This window comes from Poecilia latipinna, unplaced genomic scaffold (assembly GCF_001443285.1).
Source record: "Poecilia latipinna isolate Pla-1442-1.1 unplaced genomic scaffold, P_latipinna-1.0 Scaffold579, whole genome shotgun sequence".
In the NCBI taxonomy this organism is placed as follows: domain Eukaryota; kingdom Metazoa; phylum Chordata; class Actinopteri; order Cyprinodontiformes; family Poeciliidae; genus Poecilia; species Poecilia latipinna.
In genome coordinates, this window is record NW_015113195.1 from 217,927 (window position 1) to 229,765 (window position 11,839).

The window sequence follows — 11,839 nt, forward strand, 5'->3', positions numbered from 1 at the left end:
CTTATGAACACGCATTGCTCTATTTTCTTCTACAGTAATGTACACCTATCTCTCTCTATAAATATATACATATGTGTAAAGCGATAATTCAGTGTTCGACAGAGAGATTCTGCTTTATTTTAGGGCATTACGCTAGTTATGTATAATAAAGAAAAAGTAATCATGAAAAGACAAGATAAAGAAATTCTATTGTCTGTTGAGTGTTATTGTGATAAGATATATATGACGGAGCTGTCTATGCCTCGTCTTTTATGTTGCTTTTAAGATAGGGAGATGTTTTTATTTTTGGGATAACAATACAATAACTACTAAAATAAACAAAAAGAGAGAAAAATTCTAAAGTATATTTACCCACATTGTACTTTATACCTCTGTGTAGTCGTAGAAATGTGTGATGTTTTCTCTGTGAGATTTGTTAAACAAGGCAAGGTACGGCTTAAGAACAACAGTGTGTGTTTTTGATGTATCTGATTTCAGTCATAAAAATAAAGAAAATTCTGATAAACATGTCAGGCTTCTGGTCTTGGTTTTCATTTCGCTGGCACAGCAGAGCGGAAATGTGAAGTGGAAGGAGTGACCCGCGGTTTGCGCATTTTATTACGTACACATTTCTGAAAAGCAAGGCATTTGGTTTGTTTGTAGCCCATCTGAGTAAAAGAAGAACCAGTTTTCCAGAGAGTTACACAAGCTGGCCAGCCTGGTAAAAACTAGCTCCTTGTTCTACGCTTTACTATATACAGTGTCTGAACCCTATTAAGAAACTATTGCTTCCTGGAGGTGGTGAAGCTTTAAGTTTTACCCAGTCGCTAACGTTTAGCCGTTGACGTACTGTATGTAATGCACCAGTTCAATGTTATGAAGCTTACTAGAAATTGCCTGCGCTGTAAACATTCATAGCCCACTGCAAAGACAGGAGATGGCTGTTAATGTTCAATATTTGGAGGCGTGGTCAACACGGACTGAACGTCTTCTTTCACTTCTTCTGCTGCCATTGCTGAAGCTGCAGGCATACTGCAATTATAAAAAGGCACAAAAAATTCATCGTTCACTATTTCTCTTTCTGTTCGCTGATTGGCCCGGTATTCTACCAGAGGAATCCAAGACAGAGTGAGAAATGCCAAACAGAACATTGAAGGCGGTGCGAATCAAAGTGGAACTGTGCTGGAAGGAAATAGCCAGGCTAACAGTTGCACCAATCTCAAGTCTTTTATGATCTCTAGCTACTTTCCTTCATGGATTGTCCACAGATTACTTTTTCTCATCAACTGTGGCCAGCTTCCCTTTCAAGGGCTCTTTCTGTCACATATTTTCAATGTTTACAAAACAGTGGAAAGGATTTCTCTTTACTTTTTTTTACGAAAAGACTTTCTTCTTCCCACTCTTTCACTAGCCACAGATATTAGAGGACACCTTTGCAGATTTCTGTTTGCCTAATGGTCTCTTTGCCAAGCTAGCCAGTTTAGGTAGAAGCTAATGTCTTTTGTAGGTGTGAAGTTGTGGTATACTTCCATTTTCAAATAATTTTTTCGGAGACGTCAGAACGGAAGATAATGGATGGATGGACAGATGGATGGACAGATGGTTGGACGGATGGATAGATGGATGGATGGATGGATGAAAAACCTTCTGTTTGCACCTGCTACCGTGCAGGATTTGCTGTTGTAAATTCCACAATTTTAGTTAACTTAGTTAAGTTCTCCAGAGTCCTGCTGCTGACGTGATTATCTGACTCATATCATATGTGTTGAAGCAGAAGCAGTCTAAAAGTCACGGGGCACCGGACCTTGAGGCCTGGATTTAAAGACCTCTACAAAATCAAAATCTGTGAAGATCTTCGGTGTGGACCTCTTCTCAGCTGGTTGTAGTTCATTACAATAACACACGGTGGCAGTATTGTTAAAGGAACCACTCACGATGAAACCACTCCATACTGTTGAAGATCTGTCTTCCCTGTCTTTCATTTGCAACGCATTTTTAATTTTAAAAAGAGGAAAGCGATGGTAATTGTTACCATAAAACATTTTTAAAATGTTATTGTATTATAGTTTATAATAAACTGAAGCTAAGACCTTAAGTATGTTGCCTTCATAGGCAGCGGTATTGTGTCAAATGACTAGAATCCAGAATGTACTCCAAGAAAGCTCCCGACAGAGTCATATCAGGAATTCAAACTAATAAAAATATAATAGAACTAATAAAAGCCTTTGTTGCGATTTTTAATTTCCTAACATCAAAAAATGTGCATTTGTGTAGTCGAAGTTAACAAATCGGACACTGCGGCATGATCCTGAACGCAGCAAATAGCATCCAACATGGCGGCAGAGCCGAAGACTTTGATGCAAAGCGTAAGTGAAAAGTGTTGTTTATAGCTGTCACTGGCAGCTAATGTTCCTCATGGACATTATTTTAACCCCATTTGTGTCTCGCGGGGGGTTTTGCTGCTTACTTTGGCTCTTTCCTTGGCAATTATTGCCTTTTAATAATGCCAGTTGCAGCTATTTTTAGCAGAGCTCATTAGGTGCCTTGCTAACAGTAAGCTAACCAACAACACTTTAAAACGACTGGAAAATAAATATACTTGAGTTAACAAGAAGCAGAAGGAGTGATTATCAGTCAAAAGGCGCAGTAATGCCACTGAACCGTGTTTTTCTGGTCTTATTTATTTCTTTACAGCGAACTAGTTAAGTACACTTGTACTATTTTATTACTTAATCATAACACCTGGGGGAGTTTCGGTTTAGCACTCAACTCTATTTTCCTGCTTTTTAAAATAGCTGTAGTTAAACATATTACATGAGCAGACATGTCATTTAGAAATAAAAAGTTAAAATAAACAAATATTTACACATCTTTTCTTGTGCTGTTTTTCTTTTTCTTTTTTTATGCTTGCAGCAGCAGCAGAGCTGGACAGATGACCTGCCTCTGTGTGAGATGTGTGGCGTCGGAGTGGCGCCCAACTGTGTGTACAGCCAGGATGGTAAAGGAGCCCAGAGCCACCCCATGGAGGACAGGCATCTCAGGCTGAGGTGTGTAAGATAGAGCAGCTGTGAGGGGGAGGTTGGTGCACTTCAACTGATTGTGAAACATTTTCTTTTCAGAAGTTGCTAGGGTAGTGTTCAGTATGAATTGGTTGTAACCTTGCTTCTCCAATTAACAGATGTATTTTTATTTTTCAGATGGTAAATATTCTTAAAGACTGTACAAAGGGCTTACAGGGGCGGTAGCCCAGGGCGGCAATTTTTCTGGGGGCCTCAAAGACTTTTTTCTTTATTTTTTTATTTTTTTATGTTTTGCAAACACTGCCATTTATATAAGACTCAGAGACCCAAATCAAGTTGAGTTGTATGTATATATATATATATTTTTTTATGAATATAAACAATACTCAAGTATTTGGAATGTAATGAAGATGCATTAAACCTTGTTTATGTCAAATATTACTTTCATGTTGAATTTATTTGTTTATTTTTTTCCAGCAGTAATTATTTTTAGGCAGCTAAACATTCTGGTTATGTTATCCAGGACTAGCTTTGGGTTAGTTTTCAAAAGTTGGTTCAAACTTGTCATATGAATCTTGCAGTCTACTGTAAGGTGGCATCAAAGTTGGGTAACCAAAGTATAAAGCCATTGGACTTTACTCGAAAAATTTAACTCCTTAAAGTTATCAAGCTAGTTAAATATTATTATCAAGCTGTTAACTATTTTTTTTTTTTTGTAATTCCTTTTAGACTTAAATTTGAATATGGCATTACTGCTCTCAAAACGATCAACTCTTGTCATGATCAACGATCAACTCAACGCTCATGTTCCTTGCGCTTTGTCATCCAATCAGAGGCGAGAACTGTTTCCTCTATGGCGTTTTTAACGGCTATGACGGCAGCAGGGTGGCGGACTTTGCAGCCCAGTGTCTGACCGCTGAACTCCTACTCGGGGAGCTCAACTCAAGTCACACAGACAGTGACGTCCGCCGGATCCTCATTCAGGTCTCTGACTGTTTACTGGTCTGTCTGTCTGTGGAGTCACATCTCTTCTGTGAAACCTTTTATCCGTTGAGTTTTTTCGCTTCTGATTTAGCAGTTTTATCATTTTTTTGTAGCTCCTCTCATGTGCTACGGAGCCGCTGAGTGAATTATAATACGTGTTCTCTTTGTTACAGGCCTTTGAGGCGGTGGAGGAGAGTTACTTTAATACAATAGGTGATGCTTTGGCTAAAAAGGCTCACCTGTCCAACTACCTCCTGCCACACAATGAGGTATGCACACATAGAGAGGTGACTTTATGATACAAAAAAAGCAGTGATGTACATAAGAACATCAGGTTACGGCCTCATCAGTCTGACTCAGCTCTCCTTCGCTCGTTCTAGTTTTTCTTGTTTTTCTGCTGTTTTCCTGATTGTTTCAATCGATTTGAATTTTTTATTTTTTGCGTTCGGTTTCACTTGCTTTACCCACATAGATGCACCAATCCACTTTTTTTTCCACTTCCGATACAGACATCTGAGGTTTGGTATCGGCCGAAATCGATCCGATACAGAAAAACAGCTGAATTGACTGAAAACAATTTTTTTTAAAACACAATGTACTGAATTACAGAGTTCTTAAATATACCAATGGCTTCGCAAGCTTGGTCAAACATGTAAAAACAACACAAGTTTAATCTGTGTATTTAGTAGAATAACAGCCAATGTAAAATAAATAACAAGAGGAACTGAAACTGACAAAAATAAACTGCAACAAACGGTTCAGAAAGTTCAATTAGGATTTCTAAATGTAATGGAAAATAAACAATAAAGCATGACGTGGCTCAGAGCATAGAATCAGACTGCATAGATCTGTCCTTATGGATCAGGCACGTTGTCACCGATACCCAGTCTAGAATTTTTTTCAATATTGCGACCGATCAGTGCATCTCTAGTTATCCTGTCTGGTTTTTTTTTTATTGATTTTCTCAGTTTCTTTCGTCTCCGTTTCTCCGGCTTCCTACCGTCATCATCTGTTATTTTTATTTCTCTGAATGCTTCCCGGCTGGTCAGAATGTGTCGTCCCACAGTCTCTCTGTCTGTCTGTCTGTCTGTCTGTCCTCAGAGTCAGAAGGTCCAGGAGCGCCTGAAGGAGCTGGAGCAGGAGGTGTCAGGAGGCGCTACGGCTGTGGTGGCTCTGATTCTCAACAATAAGCTCTACATCGCCAATGTTGGTATGCATGCATGTTTTATTTATTTAAAATTTTACACTTTCTGAGAGGTATTTGTTTATTTGCAGCACTAAAGAGGCAGTATCTGCCTGCAAAGGATCATTAAAATAGACTACTTCCTGCTTTCCACCAGCAGATGTCAGACTTGATGCAGATTTGAGTCGTTGATGTACAGAAAATCTGATATAAACATTACAGTGAAACTTAAATTCTAGTTAAGTAATCATTTAAACATTCAGAGTTTCAATCCAAACTGTGTTTTCAGTATCAGTTGAGTCAAAGTTTGCTGTCATTGCAAAAGAAAAAAACCAGAATACCATGTGTTTTTGTGGTTATTTAGAATATTCTAGAACTATTACAACGTTTCTGTCTGTTATCTAAAATGTGACATGTACTGATGGAAAAGATGATTTATTCTCATCTACATCAGGAAAATAATGTCCAACTGGTGCATTTTAGCTTTCTAGACTGAAATGGTTTTGCTCAGTTTTGGTGTGTGACACTCTTGGTGTCGCTGCAGCTCACTTGCTCCAGGACAAACCCTCCGATCTCCTGAGCCATCGACGTACCAAACTGCTCCAGGTGTCACAGATTAACTGTGATTGACTCTCGATGTTTCAGCCGCAGCAGAGCTGGCGCTAGTGGTGGAGGTGCAGAAACTTCCCAAACAGAGACACAACGTAGACTGTGAGCAAACTACTGAGCACAAACGTTCAACAATCCCGGCGGTTTTCAGTCTCTGTCTGTCCTGGAAACCTAAAGGAAGGTTTAATCTGGCGTAGACGAGACATAGATCAGTAGCTGTAATGTCAGTAGATCTGCTGTCATTCCATAAAGCAGATCCTACAGGCGACTGCGTGAAGCTGGGGAACTTTGTTTGCTTGATTGCACAACTGTTTGAGCAAATACCAACCCAGTGCCTGAAGATGCAGAACAGACATTTCAGCTGTTAATAAATAATGACATACAGTATGACACAGAGCATGTTAGGGAAGTAGCTGTAAAAATAAAGAGCGTTGACGGATAGGTTTGTTTAACGTCCCAGTCGGTTTGTCTTTATAAAGTCATTAGCGTGTAAGCAAAAGACGAGATTGTTCCTTAGTTTGGATCAAACTTTGAAGGAAGTCAGACTTAGATCCAATTCTGACTCTATGTATTTGATTTTGGATGAAGTTAAAAAAAAAAAAAAAACAAATCCTGTTTACTTAGTGACTAATGCAGTATTTAGCAAAAATAAAAATAAAAAGTGCTAGCTTATGTTTAGGACTGATTCCTTACATGTAGGAATGGCCGCTGGGAGGATCAGGAGTTCAAAGTTTAGCAGGAAGGTTTGAACCGAGACATTAGTGCGTTTTGTAAATGACTCCCAGCTGTTTGTCTGCGTTGAACACATCAGAGCCGGGTACGTGTGGAGCGAAAAGCTGTGCTACATTAACTTTCAACATTTTTGCTCACATGAACATAAAACTTTGCTCGACAAGAGGGCGGATGTTTTCTTTTTCTTTCTTTTTTTTTCTGGTTGAGGACAGAGAAGCCTGATCGTGATTGACATAAAGCAAATTGGCTGCATTGACTGGCCTTGTTCGGCTGATTAGAACGTTACAACACAGCTTGAGGCAGTTTAGGGATATGAAATCTGTTGGTTGCTCTGGACCTGCATGTAGCATCTGCTTACTGACCCAGAAATGTAATTTTAAAAGTTAATTAATCATTGATCTGTCTTATGCTTCCCCAGCTAGAAGACCGATTTTTTTTTTTAATTGGTTTTTTATTTTTTTAGCCTTTTTCAAAGTAACTTCAGATGAAGTTTTTCAGTGAAGTTTAATGATACAGCAGAAGTGTCTTTTCTTTGCTCTATGAAGCATGTTGACCCTGTAATCATTTTTGCAGTATTGATAGCAGAGCTGCTTTGATGTTTTAGACATTAAAGTCAGTTCTCGATATACAAACATCTCCACTCAAAGCGTTGTGAACTTTATCCAGTCGTTTTCAGTTGTTAAGATTCAGTACCTCTAACATGCTGGTTTCAGCTCTGCTTGTTTGTGACATTTTTTAAGATGATCAAAAAATGTCCACATTAGACAGATAATGTAAATAAATAAGTATGTTATCCTCAGAGCAGATGAGAAAGAAAGACACTGATCCACTTTGTTCACTTCTGGTATCGATACAGATATCTGAGGTTTGGTGTCGGCCAATAACGATCCGATAATTTATTATTTATTAATGGAAAATAACATGAAGCTGTAGTGAAACTTCCCCACAGTGGTAGATAAACTGCAGTTCTTTCTAAAGGTCTTTTTTTAAACGACTCAGCAATAAGGAGGGCTGGAGAAAACAGGAGATTTCCAAGACAAAATTAAGTGCTGCTGACCAAAAAGAAAACACATTTTCTTTTCTTATTTGTCAAAAAACATCTTGATGGTCCCCGTGACATTTAAAAAATTGCTTTGCGATCTTATCAAAAAGTCTGTTATGACACCATTTGACATTTTTAGCATGGATGGAATAACTTTTGCAATAAGACTGCAGACTGGTATATTTTTAAAGATGGATTATTAGATATTTTGCAGCTGTTTGATCGTCATTCATCTAATTTAAGTTGCATTCGTTTACATTTTTTGTGTTTTTGTCTTTCTTAGGATCTCCCCAGAATTTGCTCTTTTTTGTGCGTTTCCCAAATTTAAATCCCTGAATGGTAAATAGGGAAAACCAATCATCGCTATGTTTAAGTTTGTGAACGTATGGATGGATTCAACATTCTCAGCCATGAACAAAGATGTTGAATTCATATGTGTAAAAACATAAATCATTCTAAAAAGAAAAAGAAAAAAAAGAGAATTGGAAAAAGAAACAAACGTTGATCATTTTGTAAGTTGTGCTTCCTGTTAAATCTGGTGTAAAAAATAACTTCATATGTTATTTTAACACTTAAACAGAACTAACAAAGGTTTTGAGATGGTCTAGTTAAAAGCGTGCAGCTAGAAAACTCACCTTTCTTTACATACAACCACTTTGGTTTAGTTTGCTTTTCTTAGTGTAAATCCTGATTTACGTAATAAAGTCACTTCTTTGTCTGGTGCTAAAATGATCTTTCATTACGACAAATAGAAGCAGAAGGGAGGAATTACTTTTTCACACCACAGGACACGATGTCTCCAACAGAAACAGTATTTTTTCTATATTTTTTTATATCAGATTCATAAATATCAGATTGTGCTGACCCGATCAACACTTATTTAACGTGTCGTTAAAATTCTTTGTTTGTGCCTTCAGGTACAAACCGGGTTCTGCTGTGCAAGTCCAGCAGCGACGGTCAGAACCAGGTCCTCCAGATCGGGCGGCCACACAGCACCGACAACGAAGACGAGCTACAAAGACTGGCGGCAATGGGTGAGGCGCGTTGACGTGCTCACGTCTGTGATGTGGTGGAAATGTGAAAATGAATGCATCAGGATCGCCATTACATTTATCCTGTGTTCCTTACAGGATAAATGTGTCATTTAGGCATCAACGTTTCTCAACGGAGCACAGACCGTCTCACATCGATGCTAATAACAAGCTCTGCTGAAGGAACAGTTTGTTCCATACAACAGGCTTTAACAGGACTAAGAAGTCCAGCCTGAACCCAACAAATACATTTGTCACTTTTTTAAACATTTGTAGCATAACAAAAGATAAGGTATGAGTTTTTTTTGTTTGTTTGTTTTGTTTTTTTTTTGTTAAATTAAATCAAATATTACAGAAATGTTGCTTTGGTCTGAGGCTGCAGTCAGTTATTTACTGGGGCCCAATAAGTCATTTAAATGTTGGCACAAAGACCCTATTTCAACTTTAAACGTGAAGAAATGCAAATTATTTTTATTAGTACTAGTAAAACAAATAGATAAAATGTTTTGCTTTTCAAGTAAAGCTGTCATTTTATGGAACAATCTCAACTGTGGGATAAAAGGGTCTTAATACTTTTCTGCATTTAGAATAAATTTGAAAGCCATTCTGATGAAGCGATATAGCATTGAATCATCTTTAGTTGGATATTTTTTGTGTATTTGAAAACCATCTGTAACAGTCTTCTGAGCTGAATGTCTGATTTTCTTTTTAAGGGGCTCATAATGTCACTTCATTCTTCTTTCTGCTCCTTTTCATTAACGGTTTCTTTCAATTTTTACATGAACTGTTTATATTTATTATTGAGTGAATGAAATGAAAAATAGTTTTCACTCAACCAAGTTTGCTTGTGATTGACATTGAGTCAGGGATCTCTCAAAAAGAGGATCAATTTAGAAAAAAACTCAGTTTTATTTAAAACGTTCGTGTTGAAAATTATTTCTAACATTCTCTGTGATCAATAAAAAGAACTGATATCTTCACTGGTATTACAGCCACCAAATCTTTCTTACTTTTGACCCGATTCTTGCTGGTCTCCACTTGCAATTTGCTGAATTATTTTGTGTTTGATGTTGACATCATCCTAAACTTTAACTTCCTTCACAAATTCTCTCTCAGATTCCAGCTGTACCTCTAGCTGGACCATTCAGAATTAGAATAATTGTGTTAGTAACTTAAAACATAACTTTAAACCAAAATCTGACAAGGAAATGGCTGATTATGGTCTGTTTAGGACCCATAATTATTTATTATTAGTCCTTTTTCATTGTTTAGTTAGGCTGGTAATTCAGATAATTTCTGAGCAAAGACTGAATATTTACATTAAATGTGACGTCTTATTTTTAAAAAAAGAATAATTTACATTTTGAATAATAAAATGTGGAACAAGTGAAGTGCTGTGAGTACGTTCCAGATCAGTCACATGAGTGTAATGTGTGATGTGAGAGCCTTTACCTTCAGGTTGTTTCCTGAGCCGTCATCCAGCGCCAGGCAAGGGGAGCAAGTCCAGCCTGGTGGCAGTTACACAACTTCTTCACATTTTGTCACATTACAACATAAACATAAATGTTTTCCATTGGGATTTAATGTGAAACACAAAGTGAAGAAGAGAGAAAATGATAAATGATTCAAAACAAGAGAAAAGCCATCCTGCAAACTCGTGTTGTTTTGATTTCCCCAACCTCCGTTTACTGCTGCTTTCATTGCTTTCGTTCTTCCTCTGCTCCTTACGATTCGTCTCGTGTGTGTGTGTGTGTGTGTGTGTATGTGTGTGTGTGTGTGTGTGTGTGTGTGTGTGTGTTTAATGCCCGCTCCACTGTGGTCTACAGCGTGTCTCCTGTGTTGTAGGTGTGGACGTGGCTCGAATACGGCAGGCGGGACAGATCGCTGGACAGAGCAGCACCAGGCGGCTGGGAGACAGCAGAGTGAAGATCAACTACTCTGAGATAGATCTGCTCAGGTGACGCCTGCCGTCGGCTTTCTGACTACGTTTACATGGATTCATGCAGGTTGTGTTGTCTTTGTGCTTTGTCCATTTCTGAGAAACCACCGACATGTGTTCACGTTGTATGCTGTAACACAGCATACAACTTGACTGATTGTGAAAAGCAAGACATTTATCTACAAATTTGAATTTGCTGATGTTTCTAATCCACACAGGAGCAAAATTTCACCAAGAGGCTCAGATACTTACAGATATTCACTCATGTTTTTGATAAAGTGTCAGAGAAGCAACATGATTTTTGTAGCTGTTGATCCTTTCTTATCCTAGGAGCCATATTTGCCTTCAGTCCAGCTAAATAACACCATACAGCTGCAAATGTTACAATAACTTTTGTTTTGACAACTTGAAAGTTTTGTTAAATGCTTACTTCAGAAAATTTCTTGTAATTCTTTTAAAGAACCCAATTTTTCTGTTTTTAAATCCTAAACTAAAGAAAAAAACATACATCCTTTGCAAAAAGAAGATTGATACATTTCCTTCTGTGAGATGTTGAAATTTATGGAAAATGGAGGGAAAAAGTAAATCATTTCCAAGATAATGACAAGTTTAGAGAACCGTTTAGGTCCACATTTAAACTCGTTACCTTTTGATTAAAGGTGCCGATAAGTCCTCTTCTTCTTTTTCTTGAATATAATACATTTTGTTCAACGCTCCGGTACAAATGCTAACAAAACCGGCCCTCAGCATGATGCTACCACCACCATGCTTCACAGCTGTTGTTGTGTTCTTAGCTTTGAAAACCTCACCTTGACTTTAACAAACATACATCCAATTTTTCTCCTTTTTCTTTTTTCATTTTTACCCAGAAGGCATTTTGTTTTGATGCAAATTTCAGTGAAAGTTGAAGCAGAGCCTTTCTTTTGGTGTGTGTGTTTTCTTGATCATCACATTCTCCGTCCATCATGAGAAAATAATCTCTCCAGGAATTTCCCTAGAGAGATTACATCATGTTTTGCTGGTTGAAGAAAATTCATAAGGAATTCAAATTCAAAGTTGTGTAGCCAATTGTTTTAAGAAAACCACAGATGTTGAATGTTATATAATGATTCCACCCCGGAAGAAAGACGCATCGTTAAACTCCTTGTCTGTAAACTCCTGTTGCATGAAATCAGTGCTGTGACTATTAAGGAAGTATTAGAAAGTGTTTAATCTCTCATCTCTACCTTTTGTTCTCATGGCCGTCATTACCATACCAGAGCCAAGCCTCTTTAAAGTGCTTTATTCACACACACAGACACACACATAGGGCTGTTGTAA

General features: G+C 37.8%; 1 protein-coding gene across 5 annotated transcripts in view; it reads left to right on the plus strand.

The window, feature by feature from the left end:
* Positions 1–2,259: 2,259 nt before the first annotated feature.
* Positions 2,260–11,839, plus strand: part of tab1 (TGF-beta activated kinase 1/MAP3K7 binding protein 1) — a 20,636-nt gene continuing 11,056 nt past the window's right edge. For 4 of the 5 annotated variants that reach the window (XM_015042156.1, XM_015042158.1, XM_015042157.1 and 1 more), the window contains exons 1-7: positions 2,260–2,345; positions 2,893–3,026; positions 3,833–3,983; positions 4,157–4,252; positions 5,085–5,193; positions 8,467–8,583; positions 10,426–10,537. In XM_015042156.1, coding sequence (XP_014897642.1) covers positions 2,313–2,345; positions 2,893–3,026; positions 3,833–3,983; positions 4,157–4,252; positions 5,085–5,193; positions 8,467–8,583; positions 10,426–10,537 — 752 coding nt within the window. In that variant the 5' untranslated portion in view covers positions 2,260–2,312. The remainder of the gene's footprint in view (positions 2,346–2,892; positions 3,027–3,832; positions 3,984–4,156; positions 4,253–5,084; positions 5,194–8,466; positions 8,584–10,425; positions 10,538–11,839) is intronic. The other variant, XM_015042160.1, reaches the window with a different exon arrangement.